The sequence below is a fragment of the Protopterus annectens genome, chromosome 1.part1 (assembly GCF_019279795.1).
Source record: "Protopterus annectens isolate FY-2018-M chromosome 1.part1, PAN1.0, whole genome shotgun sequence".
Taxonomy (NCBI): Eukaryota; Metazoa; Chordata; order Ceratodontiformes; family Protopteridae; genus Protopterus; species Protopterus annectens.
The window spans coordinates 322,263,431-322,279,784 of record NC_056726.1 but is presented as its reverse complement, the minus strand read 5'-3'; the positions used below and the strand labels follow the sequence as shown (position 1 = coordinate 322,279,784).

The 16,354-nt window shown below is 41.8% G+C and overlaps 1 protein-coding gene across 1 annotated transcript in view; it reads left to right on the top strand.

Annotated features, from left to right (window-relative positions):
* The window catches only part of TXNL1 (thioredoxin like 1), a gene marked incomplete at its 3' end in the record, with an annotated part of 151,903 nt that overhangs the window by 22,223 nt on the left and 113,326 nt on the right, over nucleotides 1–16,354 (top strand). Inside the window, 1 exon segment of the mRNA XM_044074919.1 lies at nucleotides 11,277–11,373. Within this exon segment, the coding sequence (XP_043930854.1) occupies nucleotides 11,277–11,373 (97 nt within the window).

The window sequence follows — 16,354 nt, the reverse complement described above, 5'->3', positions numbered from 1 at the left end:
CCCTCGCCCACTTTGTTCACCAGTTTAAAAGGCGAGCTGAACTTGTGTTTGCATTTTCTTTCTTTATTTTGTGACTTGAAAGTAGATGCTGGGCCATTAGTCATGCTTTTTTAACATCTGAAGTACCTAGTGCAGCCAGGATTCCCCATTGCTGTTTCTCTGTCACTGAAGAGGGTAGGCTGTTGAACAGGTGTGTGAAAACTGTGTTTATCTAGTACATTTTCAGTAATTGCTCATAATGTTTTATTCAGTTTGTGTCCAGAAGTCAGTCAGTCATGGCCTGGATAGTAATGGCAGAGACAACCTGTTGAATACTGTGAATGTTGGAACAGAAAAGTCATGTAGTACTGCAAATATGTTATATTAGTAAAGAATTAAGTCTGAAACTTCGAGTAGTGAGGGTGACAGTATTGAGATTAAAAACAAAGTTTAGGGAAAAAAATTAAATTTCAAAGCAAACTTGTTTACAGCTAAGGAATTTTCAACAATTTAAAGAGAGTGAGGAAAAAATTAGAAAATTATGGGTAGATTCCTTTGAGAATGTAGTGTATAGATATGGAACAGCAGCTGCAGTTCATAGGCTCATGGGTGTGTACTAGGTTAATAGCCCTGGAGCCTTTACAAGCCTACCCTGTAGAAGTGCCCTGGCACTGTGCCATCCGACATTAGTTCCCAGTGCCTCTATCAAGTAAAGCCACTGGATTGATCTCCAGGGTGAACTTTGTTTCCCATCCACTCATCAAGATGCCTCTTGAAGAGGGCCTGTGAGGTGCTGTTTTGACATGTGTGGGAAGTCTATTCCAGAGCATGAGCAGTCTCTGGATTATGAACCTATCCCTCCAGCACGTTCTGTTTATTGTGGTAATGAGGTTGAGGTCTCTGGAGTGTGTTCTACGGAGGGATTGGAATTTCTTTAGAAGTAGCATTTCTAACGGAGCTGGGTCAGATCTGGCTTTATAAGTCAAGCAGAGATGGCCTTTGTAGGTGATATGAGAGAGAGAGAGGTCTGTCCATATAGGACACATGTTTAAGGCCTAGGATCCTCTTTGTGAGGTACTTTTGCGGTCTCTTGAGTTTTTGCAGGTGTCTAGTGAGGTGCATGCCAAATTGGGCATTGTACTTTGATTGGCCTAATGAGGGAAGAGTAGAGGGAGACCATGATCTCTTTCTTCCTGTATGCAAAACCCTTAGTAATGAGATGTGCCACACAGGACTTTCCGACCATAGTGGCAGTGTGGTGCTCAAAAGTGTTCCCAGATCTTGTAATTCCTTCTGTGTTCAGTGGACTACCATCGATGTGGTAGTTCATGGGAACTGGGTTTTTCCCAAAGGGGATGACTACACATTTTTTGGCATTGAGCTTAAGGCCATGGTTCTGACACCAGTCGTTGGTCTCGGTGACGCCTTTCTGTAGGATGTCAACATCACTTGAGTTAATAATGGCTCCCAACTTGCAATCGTCTGCGAACTTTGTCAGAGTCCCTTCATGTTGGACTGGACTTCTGAGAAGTACATACCAAATGAGAGAGGACCCAGGACCGATCCCTATATGACTCCACTCGCGAGTGGTTGGCAGTCTGACTTGGAGTCAGAACACACATTGTAAAGGTAGCTATCTGCAACCCACCTAGTGATGTAGGGGTTGATGCCTCGAGTTTTTCTATGATTTCTGAGTGGGGAATGGTATCAAAGACTTTGGCCAGATAAAGGTAGGTTGTATGAACCACCTTGCCTTTATCCACAACTCTGGTGACTGACTCAAAGAAGTCGACCAGGTTGAGCAGGCATGATCTACCCTTCACAAAACCAAACTGTGTGGGATTGAGTTTGGAGATTCCCTATATCCTTGTTTATTAGGTCAGTGATGATGCATTCCATAGCTTTGCATTATCAGACTTGTCAGGCTAATGGGGTGATAGTTCCCAGGGTCTGTAGTCCCTCTCCTCCTTTGTGGAGAGGGATAACTATAGCTGTGCGCCATTCGGTAGGGACAAAGCCTGAGGTGAGGCTGTGATTGAACAGGGCACACAGGTGAGGTGCCAGTTCATTCTGTAGTTGATGTAGAGCACAGCCAGGGATATTGTCAGGTCCCATAGAAGCTGGATTCTTGGCCTTGGTCAGTGCTGTTTTAACCTGTGTAGCAGTAATACTTGGTGCCTGGCAATCTACTGGTATTGTGATTTGGTCCTTGGGGGGGGGGGGGGGGTTGGCACTGAATCAGTTGGCCAGTATATTGGCAATATCTGTTGGCTTGTTATAGGAGGTACCATTGTGCAGTAGCTCAGAGCGAAGGCCTTGTGGTTGTCTTTACTATCTTGCTGCAATTCTGTTTTCATAGCTAGCTTTAGGGGATTTGATGAGGGCTCTCAACTTTTTTTGAAGCCGATAGGGAGTTTTTCCAGTCTTGGGACTTCACCTTATTCCGCATCTATTTCCTCCTCCTGTTGTTGAGTTTGTTTATGGCAGGGGACCACCAGATTGGCTTCCTTTTTATGTAGGAGAGCATCTTGGTTCTATATTAGGTATGGCAAGATCCATGCATTTGTGTACATGTTTGTACAGTGCATTGGTGTATGATTCGGCGGTCATGCAAATATTCTCCATTTGCATGGGTTTCGTGAAGTTAGCCATTTCTGTTCTTGGGCGCCCAAAGTTAGCTTTGGAGAAGTTTTTCATGGTGGTTACCTTTGCGGGGGTGGGAGGGATGTGGATTTCCAAGGTGATTAGATTGTGGTCTGATCTAACCTGGGATAAGTTGTTATATTGGTGTAGAGCAACTGCTGCCCATGTTAGTAATGACCAGGTCAATGATGTTTCTTACTCTCTAGTGGGGGTAAGAACAAGCTGGTCCAGGGCATTGGAATTAATGAATTCTAGGAAACATTGTGCAAGTGTATTGTTACATGAGTAGTTTTCCCAGTTAATGGAGGGGTAGTTGAAGTCGCCCAGTATGAGGTGTTAGGTTGGACCCTAATATTCTTCAGGGTGCTTAGGAATGTGGAGCGAGTGTTTTGGGACATGGTTGGGGACCTATAAAACTATGACCTGAATCGCTGTCTTATTTCAGGTGCAGCTGACATTGGACATCTCTGATGCATTATGTTGGGCTAACGGTCTGGAGGTGTGCACAACCTTTATGAATATGGAAACACCACCACCTTTGGAGCTTCGGTCCAAGTTCTGGGGCCGAAAGATGTGGAATGAGGTAGTGCAGGGGTGCTTTCTGCTGCCTTGAACCCGGTCTCTGTTACAGCACAAATGTCGATGTTCTCCATTTTAAGGAGTGCTTCAAGCGAGTGTGTTTTGAGATTTAGACTTCTAGTGTTGAGTAGCATGACCCTCGGGTTGCATTTGTTTGTAGCTGGTACAGTGGTAATTTGGTCTTTGGAACACTGCCTAAAAGGGGTGGCGAGAGCTTTGGCCAGTATCTGGAAGCCCAGGTGTGACAGATGCAGGCCATCTCTGGCAAAGCATCGAGGTCTGTCAGTCATGTCATCCCAGGCAGACAGATACTGGATCCGTTTAGAATGACACCAGAAACTTAGCCAATTGTCAAAATCTTTCATTTTTGGCTTGTACTGTGGTATCATTCTGGGTGATTGTAGGATGCTGCTCATGTCTAGGGTCATACCTGCTTGGGCTACATAATCTGAGAGTTCCTCCACATCTCTCTTCATGTAGTCCAGGGAGGTACGTCTTGGGTCATTGGCACCCATATGTACAATGACAGAGTCATATTTGTTATAAAAAAAAGTTCCACGAAAAGGAACACCACTCAAAGGACAGAATAAGTTCTTTAACATACTTCTGGTAGAAGGCGAAAGGCCGAGGTACCAGAAGTGTGTTAATTAAAAGAATTTATTTTGTCCTTTGAGTGGTGTACCTTTCGTGGAATTTGTTTTTTATGAAGTTCTGTGGTCCTTTGGATGTGTATTGAATTCAGTCTTATTTGTACCTGTTGTTGAGGGACCCGAGTGCGTGCGTTTATATGGTGGATCCTAGCCCCTGACAGGCAGCTGACTGTTACTTTCTCCTTATTTAACCTAGTGAGGGAGACATCCGTGTGCCTTACTATCGAGTCACCTATGACTAGTGTGCTGGGCATGCTGTTTTGCCTTGGAATCTTTGGTTGAATGGCACACTGTTTAGGAGAGTTGTGTCTCGAGATTAGTGTTGTGTTGTGGTGGTTGAGTGCATTTTTGCCTTGGAGGTGTCTGCTGTTTGGGTAGATTTTTATTAAGAGCCCCGCGTGCTGGTGTGTGTTCCGGAGGGCTATGCGATACAAGTGTTGACCTTCTCCTTTTGACCAGCTCTTCTGGTCTTGGCTAGAGAGTGCATGGCTTCCAATTTAGACGGCTCCCACTGTCTGAGTGATGCTCTAATAATGCAGTGAGTGAGCCCAACTCGAACCTGGAAAAAGTTTAATAACAGCTGTCCACAAAGTTGTAAAACCAAAATGTAAAAACCACAATGTTAAGCGCTTTCATCTGTACATACAGACTTCTTCAGAACAAATTTTACATATAATAACACTTCCTTTTAAAACCTTTTTGGCGCCAAAAATTCCATTACTTACATTTAAAGTGCCTATGCATCAATATTTCATTGTATCATTACAAAATGTAAATACAAAGTATCCGTTCCAACATATCCTAAAATGTAATTCAATCTATCTCTTATGTACATAATGTTAATATGATAAAAACTGTTAAATTAATACACGTTACTAGATAACATAAAAATTAATACATATTACTAGATAACATAAAATAATCTAGCAGCTTATTTTCTTTAAACTGTTAAATTTTTTTTTGTATACATTGTATTAGTTTATAACAACTGCAAAAAAGTTTTAATAGTAATATGGTCATTGATCCTGGGTTCTCTTGTGGCATTTGTTAAAATCTGCCACATACTCTCTCTTACTTAAAAGTACTTTATAATCACCACCCCAGGGATCTATGTTTACTTTATCTAAAATAGCAAATTTAAACTCGTGTATTTCTCCCCTATTACTAATATGCCTAGACAATGCATTGTTCATATCTTTAACTCTAATTTTGTGTAAATGATCATATATACGTTTCCTGAATTGTCTGTCTTACCTATGTAAAAGGCGGTACATGACATACACTTAGCCAAATATATAATGATTTTACTATTGCAGTTCCCAGCTCCAAATGTAACATGTCTTGTTTATATCATTCAGTCTACAACCTATCTTTTCATTTATAGCAAAACAGTTTGCAACATCCACATTTCCTTGTAGTGTGAAATAATATTCTGGATTTCATTAGTGTCCTTTCCTTTCTCCAAATGTCTCTTAATATTCATACCCATTTTGTTGACAAACCTAGGTCTTTCACCTATAACATTCCTAACCTCTTCGTCAACTAATAACATTCCAGTGTCTACTAATGTTTTTGATTTCATTTACATAGGGTGAATATGTTAGAACACGCACTCTTGTCAGAGCTGATTTCTCCTTGGTAAATACAATGTCGTTCAATTCAGTAGATTAGTTCCCTGTGCCTCTGTCCAGCAGAGCCACTGAAGTGCTCCCCTGGGTAAACTTCATTTCCCATCAACTCGTCTTGAAGTGTGTTCGTGAGGAGCTCTGCCTAATGTAGATTGGAATCTTGTTCCAAAGCATGGGAAGTCTCTGGGACAAGAATCTATCCCTCTAGCACATCCTATTTATTGTTGTGGTGCGGTTTAGATCCCCAGCGTGTGGCTAGAGGGGATATGGTTTTCTTTAGGTGGAGCATGTCCGTCAATTCTGGGTTGGACATGGCCTTGTATGTCAGGCAGAGATCACCTCCTGAGTAGGCAGTGTGCAACAGAGTACAGCTGGAGTAACTTCAGTCGAGCTTCATAGAACATCTGTTTGAGGCCAGTGATCCTCTTGGTGAGGTACTTCTGTGGTCTTTCCAGCTGTTGCAGGTGTCTTGTAAGGTACATCCCAAATGGGGCGTTGTACTCTATGATGGGTCTGATGAGTAGAGGGGCACAATGACCTCTTTTGATCTGGATGTGAACCCTTTTGTGATTAGGTGGGCCACATAGAAGGATTTTCTAACCACTTTGGCAATGTGATTATCAAAGGAGAGATTACTGTCTACTTTGGTCCCCAGATCCCTTATTACTACTTCCATATTTAAGGGATTATCACCTATGTGGTAGTTTGTGGGTATTTTGTTTTTTCCAAAGGGGATGACTATGCATTGTTTGGCATTTAGCTTGAGGCCATGATTTTGACACCAGGTATCCGTCTTAGACCCTTTTGGAGGATATCTGTCAGCCGGAGAGTCAGTTATAGCCACTAGGTTGCAGTAGTCTGCGAACTTGGTCAGCCATAGTCCTCCTGTGCTTGCCTGTACCTCTGAGAAGTATATGCCGAACAGGAGGGGTCCTAGGACTGAGCCCTGGGGAACGCCACTTGTAACCGGTTTAGAGTAGGACATAGCTCCTGCAACTCTCACCATGTGGGTTCTCTCTCTGAGCCAGTGGGCAACCCATCTTGTGACGTAGTGGTTTATGTTCAGGCTGGTGAACTTGTCTGTTACACCATAATGGGAAATGGTGTCGAAGGCCTTTGCGAGGTCTAGGTAGGCTGTGTGTTCCACCTTTTCCTAGTCTGTAGCCTTGGTAACTGTCTCAAAGTTAGTTCACCAGGTTCAGGAGGCATGATCTGCTCTTAAAGCCAAACTGGGTAGGGTTCAGTGTTTGGAGGTTCCCCATGTCTCTGTTAATAAGTTCCATGATGATGTGCTCCATAGCCTTGCAGACCAAGCTAGTCAGGCTTATAAGGAGATGGTTCCTGGGGTCTGTTGTGGCTCCACTTTTGTGTAGTGGAATAACTGTTGCTGTGCGCCACTCTATGGGTACGTAGCCTGTGGAGAGGCCGAGTTTGAACAGTGTGTTTAGGTGAGGGGTTAGTTCGTCTTTGAGCTCGTGTAGGACGCAGCCTGGGACACTGTCTGGTCCCATTGATGCTGTGCTTTTGGCTTTGGAGAGGGTTGTTTTAACCTGAGTGTCTGATTTTCAGGGGCTCTACATTCTTCTGGTATGGTTATGGGGCCTTTTGGGGGTGAAGTTTGCACTGAACATCTCTGCCAGGATGTTGGTGATTTTCTGTTGATTTTGTGCCATTCTCTACTAACTCCGAACAGATCTGAGCATTGCCACTTAGATTCTTGACATAGCTAAAGAATGCCTTGTGGTCGTCATTGAGTCCTTGGCAATTTTTCTTTCGATGCTTGCCTTGGATGATTTTACAAAGGATCGTAGTTTCTTGCTGATACTGATCAGGGATGTCTTCCCTTCTTGGGATTTTACTGTCTTCTATACTAGTTTTCTCCTCATGTTGTGCAGCTTGTTTATGGCAGGGGTCCACCAGACTGGTTTCCTTTTCTTGGAGGAGTGAGTCTTTGCTTGGGATAGCACGATCCATGCATTCTTCTAGGTGCCCGTAGAATGCATTAGTAAAGGATTTTGCAGCTTGTACAGTGTTTCCCTTTAGCATGGGGGCTTTGAAACTTTCCACCTCGGTCTTAAGTAACGTGAAGCTTGCTTTTGGAAAGTTTTTCTCGGTGGTTTCCTTGTTCGGGGGTGGGGTGGGGAATGTGGATATCCAGAGTGATTTGTTTATGGTCCTGTCTAACCAGCGAGGGGTTGACCTCTGGTGTGGAACACTGGTCACCCATGTTGGTGATGACCAGGTCCACCTCTGGTGGGAGTGTTGACCAATTGATCCAGGGCATTTGTGTATAAATTCTAGGAAAGTTGGGCAAGGGAGTTAGTACTTGAGTAGTTCTTCCAGTTAATGTTTGGGTAATTGAAATTGCCCAATATTAGGGTGCTTAGTAGGACCTTTGTTTCCAGAAATGCGGAATGGGGGTCCTGGGGCATGGTGGGTGATCTGTAGCAAGCTACAATTTGAATTGCAGTTTTGCCCGTTGTTAGTTGCATGTGAATGATCTCTGAAGCATTGTGCTGTGCCACTAACCTGGAGGTGTGGGTTACTTGGATGAATATGTTTGAGCGTTTATTTTGGTTGCATGCTGACCACTGTTATGTGATCTTGTGACGTATCTGTTGGTGAGTCATATACTGACCATGGTTAAGCTGTTCACTAGCCAGACATTTAGAATGGCCACTCCTTCATTCTGTTTGCCTCACCTATGTGTACCCAGGCACTCCTATATTCTGTTTTTCCCATTAGTGTAGGCTATATTTGTTTCTGTTCTTTTTGTGGGCTTCATCTAAATCTATCTTTATCTTTATGTAGATGTTTATAGATATTTAATGCATACCAACGTTTTGGCATGGTGTTTCATTTTCAGTGGATTGATTACAAGCGCTGATGCAGGCATGTCACCACTGAGTAAAATTTTTTTTTTTTTTTTAACAAATGTTTAAAATTTTAAGAAATTTAATATTTATTATACTTTGCCATTGATTTTGGTGTGAATGTTTGTTTTTTTATTGGAGAGATTAAATGTATTTGTAAAAGATTACTGTAGTTATCTCCAGTTATACTTTAAACCCATGTGTATTTAGAGAAGTATCAGAAAGCCTTTTTTTTTTTTTTTTTTTTACTACAAAGGCTGTGCTTAAAAATTTGTTTTGTTAGTTTTCAATTTAAATAGTTCTGCACTGATGAGTTTGATCCTTAACTTGTATGTGTACTATATAGCCATTTCCATAATTCTTTTTTCTTTTTTTATGTGTTATTGTAGTTTATTTTATTTTTTGTGTTGCTTTGTTAGCATGAAAGAGTGCTGGCCTTTTTGGCTAACACTTCTGTTGCAACTAATTATTTAAGTTGGTTTTATTCGGCATCCCCATACCACCTTTGTGTGCAAATGCTAACCCCAGCTCTGAGGGTACTGAACAGCCTTTTCCTATCGGTCCCGGTAAACTAGAGAAAAGGGCACTCATTCACACACCCACAAAGTATGTGGATAATCTGATGTTTTTGCATTTCTGCCCCTGTCAGCATGAAGTTACCTCATTATATTCTTTACTTGTTTGTATTGCCTTTGGCGTAGAGTGTTCTTTTGGAAACTAGTGTCAGACTTTCAGCCTATTTATTTTTCTTGGTGGATTGCTTATGATTTATTCTTTTTTTTTATTTTTTTATTTATTTATTTATTTATTTTTTTTTACATCTTATAGGGAGATGTTCCACCAGATTGGGGTTACGTCTGTTAGTTTCTTTATGGTATTTCTCAGGAAGAGCTGTTTACATTGCATTTATCCTACCAGGGCTGAAAGTTATTGCTCAGATAACTGGTCAGTACATGCTTTAGTTAGCAGATGGGAATACGCCATGTGCAAACTGCTTGTGTAGATGCTTTTGTGTGAACATATAGGGAAGGAAAGAGGTCACTGTTCCCAAATCCCATTGGGGAAATGGTTTATTTGTCCCCTGGGTGATAGAAGTACAAGACCCCTGATTTAGAAAATAGGTTAAATAATGAAATCCCTTTTCGCAGCTGAATTTTCAAATGTACTTTACTTTCATGCCAGCAAGTAGGTGCTTCTAGCTTTCCGCAAGCTCAAGATTAGTGAAGTGCCACACCAAGACACAGTATGGTTTCTTTTAACTATTTAAACTAAATGGATAGATTAACTTCTGACTGACATAATCTTTAATGCAAAAGTCACTTCCATTACATTGAGGCAGTTGCAAACTACATTATATTCTCAAATGTTAAAACATAGCAAAGTTGCGTACACTGCAGCTGTTTCAGATAACAGCAAATTTGAACTGGAGCACTCCCTTGTTGATAATAGGTTCCTGATACAGTTTGGTTTTATTCCAAACAGTGGCCAGCGATTTTATAGAAAAAATACATGCTTGACACACAGGACATGACCAGGTCGCAGATCATAGCCTGCTTGTGTTTAAGATGTGGATGCCAGTAAATTCACATTTCAAACAAAGCTCTAGAGGTTAATCTTTGGCACCTATATCGAAAACACTTAAAAAGGGTTATAATTGGAGATCCAATCAATATTCTTTGTAGTGCATGGATCTTTATCTGCTCCATGTACTACTAGCCACAGAAAAAAGTGGCAGATATTTTTCTGGCTTTTAAAGCTGTAAATCACTTGGCAAGTGTCAGACCATGTAACACGTTCTCTTGTGATACAGAAAGTCAGGGACAGATACTAGCACAGAGAACAGGCTGAAACAAATGTTTTTTTTAATTCTGCCACTGTCATTTGCTGGCAGGTATTGCAGGTTTAACCGTTTTAGTGCAATACCCAATCATAACAACCGAGACAGGAATGCTTGACAATTATTAAGGTTGGGTGTCTCACTATAGAAAAGCTTAACTGTTTTTTTTTTTTTTTTTGCGATGTATTAGTGTAATCGCAGCACTCTGCACTGCATAGTGATACAGTAGACATGGGCGTCTGTTGTGATGGTTTTTGCTCTGCATCTGACATGTTTAGACTTTGTTTTGTCGAGGTGTTTGACTACTGTACCTTTCTTATGGTTGCTATATTGCAGCTAATTAATGGGTATTGAGGACCTCTGTTATGTCTTGCGTACTAGTACTGTGCAGTGAAAGTAAAATTTTTGGGCTGTTGCTCATTTCCACAGCAGGTTTTAGATTTCTTTTTATAGTCCGCTTGGGTCATAGCTTGTTACTTTGTTAGAGCTGGTCTTCTGTTTTGCCTAAATGATGCTAGCTAGTAGAGGACTATTGTATCATTTGAATTTTTAAAAACCTTTTAACTATGGAAAAAAATTAACTTTTTTTCTTATTGCTTTATCGTTGCTGCGTATACTTAGCATTTTAGAAATATAGACAGAATCTGACCGCCTGCACTCATTTTCAAGCCTTTGACTAAAGAACTGTTTCATATTAAAAGAAAAGTACTATTTACTGTTATAATTGAATTTTTCTGTTCTTTTTGCTTTGTGTCATACTACCTTATGGGGTAGGCAGTGTTATCCTCTAGAAGGTCTCCTGGTATTGTCTAATTCTGGAATATAATACTGTGTAAAACATGACAAACATGTTTTTTGTTGCTGTTTAAATGTTGTAATGTGGATTTTTTTAACAATTTGAGAGTTATTGCTTCTTAAAAGCCCTGGTAATGCATTGTGCAATTTAGAATTTTTTATGTAGCAATTGAATTTAATGAATGCAAGTGTGAAATGGAGATTGTGGAATCAAAATAATGAAGACTAGTCTTGATGCATAATGGTTTTCTTTGCATATTAATTATGGCACAACCTGTTGTATTTCTTTAAGGTGTGGACCCTGTATACGAATATCTCCGGCTTTTACATCTTTGAGTAACAAGTACCCTCAAGCTATCTTCCTAGAGGTGGATGTTCATCAGTGCCAGGTAATATTACTCTTGCAGCTACCTCACTTACCTTGTATATAGTTGTGTAAAGTTATTTTTAGATTGGTACTGTTTCTCCTGTTGACTTCAGTCATTCAATTAATTCCCCGGTATCCATGTGGAGAAATGTGTACTTTTGTATGTGTCTCTGGGCATGTGTGCATCTCTGTAAATAGAGCAGTAGCAACGTAACTCTCTCTTTAACTGTTGCCAAACTTGAAATTAAACATTTAATAAACTCTGTTTTACATTAGGGAATACTCCAAAACTTCACAATACACTGACAAGTTTTTTTGATTTTATAATTTGAAAATGTCATTTGATAGGGGTGGATCCTTCCTCAGTAACTGCTAGGGCTTCATGCACTGGGGATCTCTCGGCATTCCTGACTTTCCTAGGCTGTTGAACTTTTCTAGGTCACTTGTCCAAAATTTTCTTGCCACTCATATGGTCCTCTGACAGCCCCAGGCCGCTCATTGTTTTTGCTGGTTTGGTAAGTGACCTTTTCGATCAGGTCAGCGAGGACACATTTTCCAGTCATCCTGTCTTAGATATTCCTGAATTTGGAGAGCTACTGACGTTGATGTGGTAGAAGGGGGTAGTCCGCTGAACACTTGTCCTTCCTGGAAAGGACTTTCTGAAAGTCTTTTGGTCCATCACATAGTTTCTTGGGTGTTTCATCCAGCTTAAAATGCTGTTAGGGTGGCTACTAAAGTTGCCTAGACCACTCTGAGTCAGTGACTTCTGCCATAAAAGTCTGGTAGGATTTTTGCATCTGCCTAGGCATTGTAATTCTTAATCGGGGACAGTTTTTTATTTTATTTATTTATTTATTTTTTGTACAATGGCTGCTCTTAAAAAAAGATTCCCATCATACATAGTGTTAGGTGTCATTTGCCTGACAAGTAATCTTGGGTAGTTGAATGTTTTGGAGCTTGTGCCCTCCTCCTTTTCATTGAGGGAGCATAACTTATACATGGTGGGGGTTCTGAGATGGTGCTAATGAAATGACTTCCATTTTAGGGCAGACGTAGGAAGAGTAGTAGCATTTGACTTTTCTTTTGATCATGGTCAACTTCATTATGCATTTTGCCTTTCAATGTGGCTGAAGGAGTTCCCATTGTATGTTTGAGTTTTTGTAACTGCAAGCTTGTGAAATGTGAAAATTTAAGTGCAATTTTACAGTGCTGTGTCTTTAGCATTTCCTTTTCTCCAAGTTACGGTAGTCTCTCTCTATATGTAAAAACGGAGGTGGGTTGGGATAGGGATGATTAAGCTAGGTGCTGGTGGACCTGCAGGTCCAGGCCCGTATTCTAAAAGAAACACCATGCCTCAACATTGTTATCTTTTGCCTTGAGAACATACTGCTTCTGCCTTGACCATGTTCTACTCCGATGTCCCCTGTGTCCATTGGAAGATTTCTTAACCATTCAGGGAAGGGTGATAGAACTAGTAATGCAGTAACTCTGACACCGTAAATGCCTTCAGATGGTCCTGCTGGACAACAAGACATTAAAGTTGACTCGCGAAAAGACCTGGGTCTTTTAGCCCATTTTAAGTTTGTGACCTTTACACCTTTTGTACACAAATATTTCTTTCATATGGTTTTCAGTTTGGATAATTCTTCCAAATTAAGCTTGCATGATTTATTTATTTTGTTTATTTAATATTTGTTTGTTGACTGGGAAAGTCTTAACTAGGACAGAGCCTATTTTCAGCGGTGGCCCGGAGAGAAATGCTCCAGACGCATGTCTTTGGAATGTGGGAGGAAACCTGAGTACCCAGAGGAAACCCACACGAATGCAGGGAGGGCATGCAGACTCAGCACAGAGGAACCCCAGCTGAGAATCGAACTGGAGTACCTCTTGCTGTGAAGTGACAACTTCAACCACTCCATCACTGACTGCACTGCCCAATGACTGTGTGCATGTCAAGGTCTGCAAGCATTCCTAAAGTATCTGTGTTTGAGTTGGAGCCAGTTGGTTCCAAATTTTATTTGGTTTTGCCCTAGCTTTCAGGGTATTCATCACATGCCTTTTTATTGTGGCAGCACTACAGCTGCAAGGGAACTTGAGTGTTTCCCTGGCTTGAAAGACTGGCTCCTTATTGTGCTTCCTTTTCTGAGTGAGTCCCATGGCACCTATCTTGATTTGTAACCATAATTATAAGGGTTCGCATGCACCAATGCACCATAGTGGCTGTCTCATGTTTGTCTCGGATATTGTTTTCATCTCCAAGGTTGCTGTTTTTCTGGACCCTCCTGCAGGGTCTTAGTTTACTGGGCCTCATGATGGTTTTATTGACCCTTTATCAGTTGAGTGCTATTCATTGTAGCCTCTTAGTCCAGTGATAGCAGGTAGCGCACTATGATGTACAAGATGTGCTCATCTTAAACGTGCATATGACATGTGGTGTTGGTTGGACTCTATAATCAGTCCTTTTATCTCCTCCTCAGCTTGGCAGTATCTACCTCATCCAAAAGCAGACTCATCTGTGGTGAAAAGTCACTGCAACAGGCAAATTGTCAAGAGAGTGTGCAAATATCTAAGGATATCTCTCTTTAGTTTCCCAGACCTTTCAGTCCCTCCTTCCCTCTGGGGCCTGTCCATAGAGATGGATAACATTTCTAAATTTTGGAGCAGTAACCATTAAAGGGGGTAATCTTATTTTCTCTGGTTGTTGGGTTTGATAATTTGGGAATGGGCCATGGCTGTTGACTGCATTATAGTGGAAACCGGTATCCCAGGGTAGGGTAGTTCATTAGTGGATGGAGTGAACAGAAGCCTAGTGATTTTTTGCCCAATGGTCCCTTGGTTTCGTCATTTGTCAGAAGCGTTTTCGGCACGTGGGGAAAGCTTGTGGTGAAGCGTTTGTATCCCCAGCCCCTGCCAAGTGCAGGTAGTCAGTTTTCCTCATGTCATCACCAGGGATTAACAGAATTCTGTTTTTCTCTACTGTGGTACTTATTTCTTCCCCCTCATTGTTACATGCCCCACCTCCACCCATTTCCCATGATGCTGAAATTCATCTGCGGGCAAGACTTTTTAAGGCCAGGGTTATCCTTATAACCTCTTATTTTTGCAGGCTTGGTTTCCAGTTTGTTTACTCCATCTGCTGCAGGAATTGTTTTTGAGGTCAGCCAAAATGATCTTATCTGGACAATTCTTTCTGTACACATACTAGGATTGCTTCTCTAGTTCCAGTATTTGTGTCGTAATTCCTCTCCTTTTTCTTGAGGGTTCTTCTTTCCAGATGCCCCCATTGGGGCTGAATCTAAGGGGTTAGACCATTTTTCTTCTCCAGTCGCAGCTGTGCTAGACTTTTTAAACCGAAATAAAAAATACTAGCAAGAAGCTTTTCCTGTGTTTCCACTTGGCCACCATTTGCAGGATTGATAGGGGCCAAATTGATCTCTCCTTGGCTTCATGGAAAGTGTCTTAAGACTGCTTTAAAGAGCAATTTCCTCCTGAGCCTTTAGGTATGTGAGAGAGATGATGTTAGTGTTTCACTGTTGCAGTCCTCACATATGGGTTATCCAGCTCCCGGTAGCCCTCGGTTGGCTCGAATACCAGAGTCCTTGGTATATGATGTTGGCTGCCACCGGTTGTAAAGCTGATGTCCGTATGTCGGGTATAAAGGGAGCCAGCCGATGCCATTTCCTTAGTCTTTCTTGCCATGGAGCCCTAAGCAGATGCAATTCGTACTAGTGCCGGTCGGCCATGGAGCCCTAAGCAGATGCAATTCGTACTAGTGCCGGTCGGCCGTTTACCTTCTTTTTGCTTTCCAACTACCAAGTTGAAGATGCCTTCAGATAAGTAGCCCGTTAGATCTTTTTTGTTTTGTTTTGTTTTGTTTTTTTTTTGTTTGTGTTTTTTTTTTTTTTTTTTTGTTTTTCTTGCTTTAATGAATGTCCGATAAAGTTAATAACTGTCTAGCCTGTGGAAAACAGATTCCGCACAGTGATTTCCATTCCTCTTGTAGAACTTGTTTGGGCCTTGAGCACGACGACCCTAAGTGTGTTCTCTGTGCTTCCTTTAACCTGCGTACCGTACGCCGTAGAGCTATGATTTTGTATAAGTATTTCGGAGTCTGGCCTAAGTTTGTCGGTATGGCGTCTTCTGGTCTCCAGACTTAGGATATTCCTAGGAAAAGCAAAGACAAGGACCACGACAGCCTAGGGTTAAATCTACTGATGACGCACCAGTGAAGTTGGTAGTCAGCACAGCGGTATTCAGTGAGGTGCTTTCGCAGCCCCTGCAGTCCGCAGGATTTCAGCCGCAAGCCACTGCGGAGACCTCCCATGCTGCAGGCTGCCATTTCGTCTTCAGACCCTCCACCTGTTGCCACCTCCGATGGCTCCGGAGCCACTTTGCAGGCACCAGCTTCTGACGCCTCTTCTTTTCGACACAGACAGACTACCTTAGCTCAGACTTCTGCAGTTGCTAGGCCTCCTGAGTCCCTCCGGATTGCTAGTAAACCTTCCAGCCGCAAACCTACTCACAAGCAGGCGTCTGTCTCCCCTCTTTTACCTCAGTCCCAGTTGGTAAAGATGGCTGATTATCTTCTTTCCCTGATTAGGGGCTCTAATCCTCCCTTCAAAGAGGGCTAGGGAATTATCTCCTGATGTTTTGTCTGTCTGTCTGTTTCAGATTCTGAGATTTCCAGTATGTCTGCTGGTGAAGAAAAGAATTTCTCAACTTTTTTCTGGCTTTGGGGATTCTGATGCTGAGAACTTTATCCCTTCTTCCTCCCCTCCAGAAGATTTTTCCTATGGGGATACTTTGAATACTCTTAAGGACCATTTTAAATGGGAATGTCAGGATTTTCCACAGTCTAAAAAAAGAATCTGGGAATTTTTAGATTTGCCACAGCATAAGCCTCTGGCTATTCCTCCAGTTTTGGAAGTTGTGGATGATGTTTTCATGGAAAATTCTTTAACTCCTACTTCTGTTGCTCCTGCCCCCAGAAAACTGGATAGATA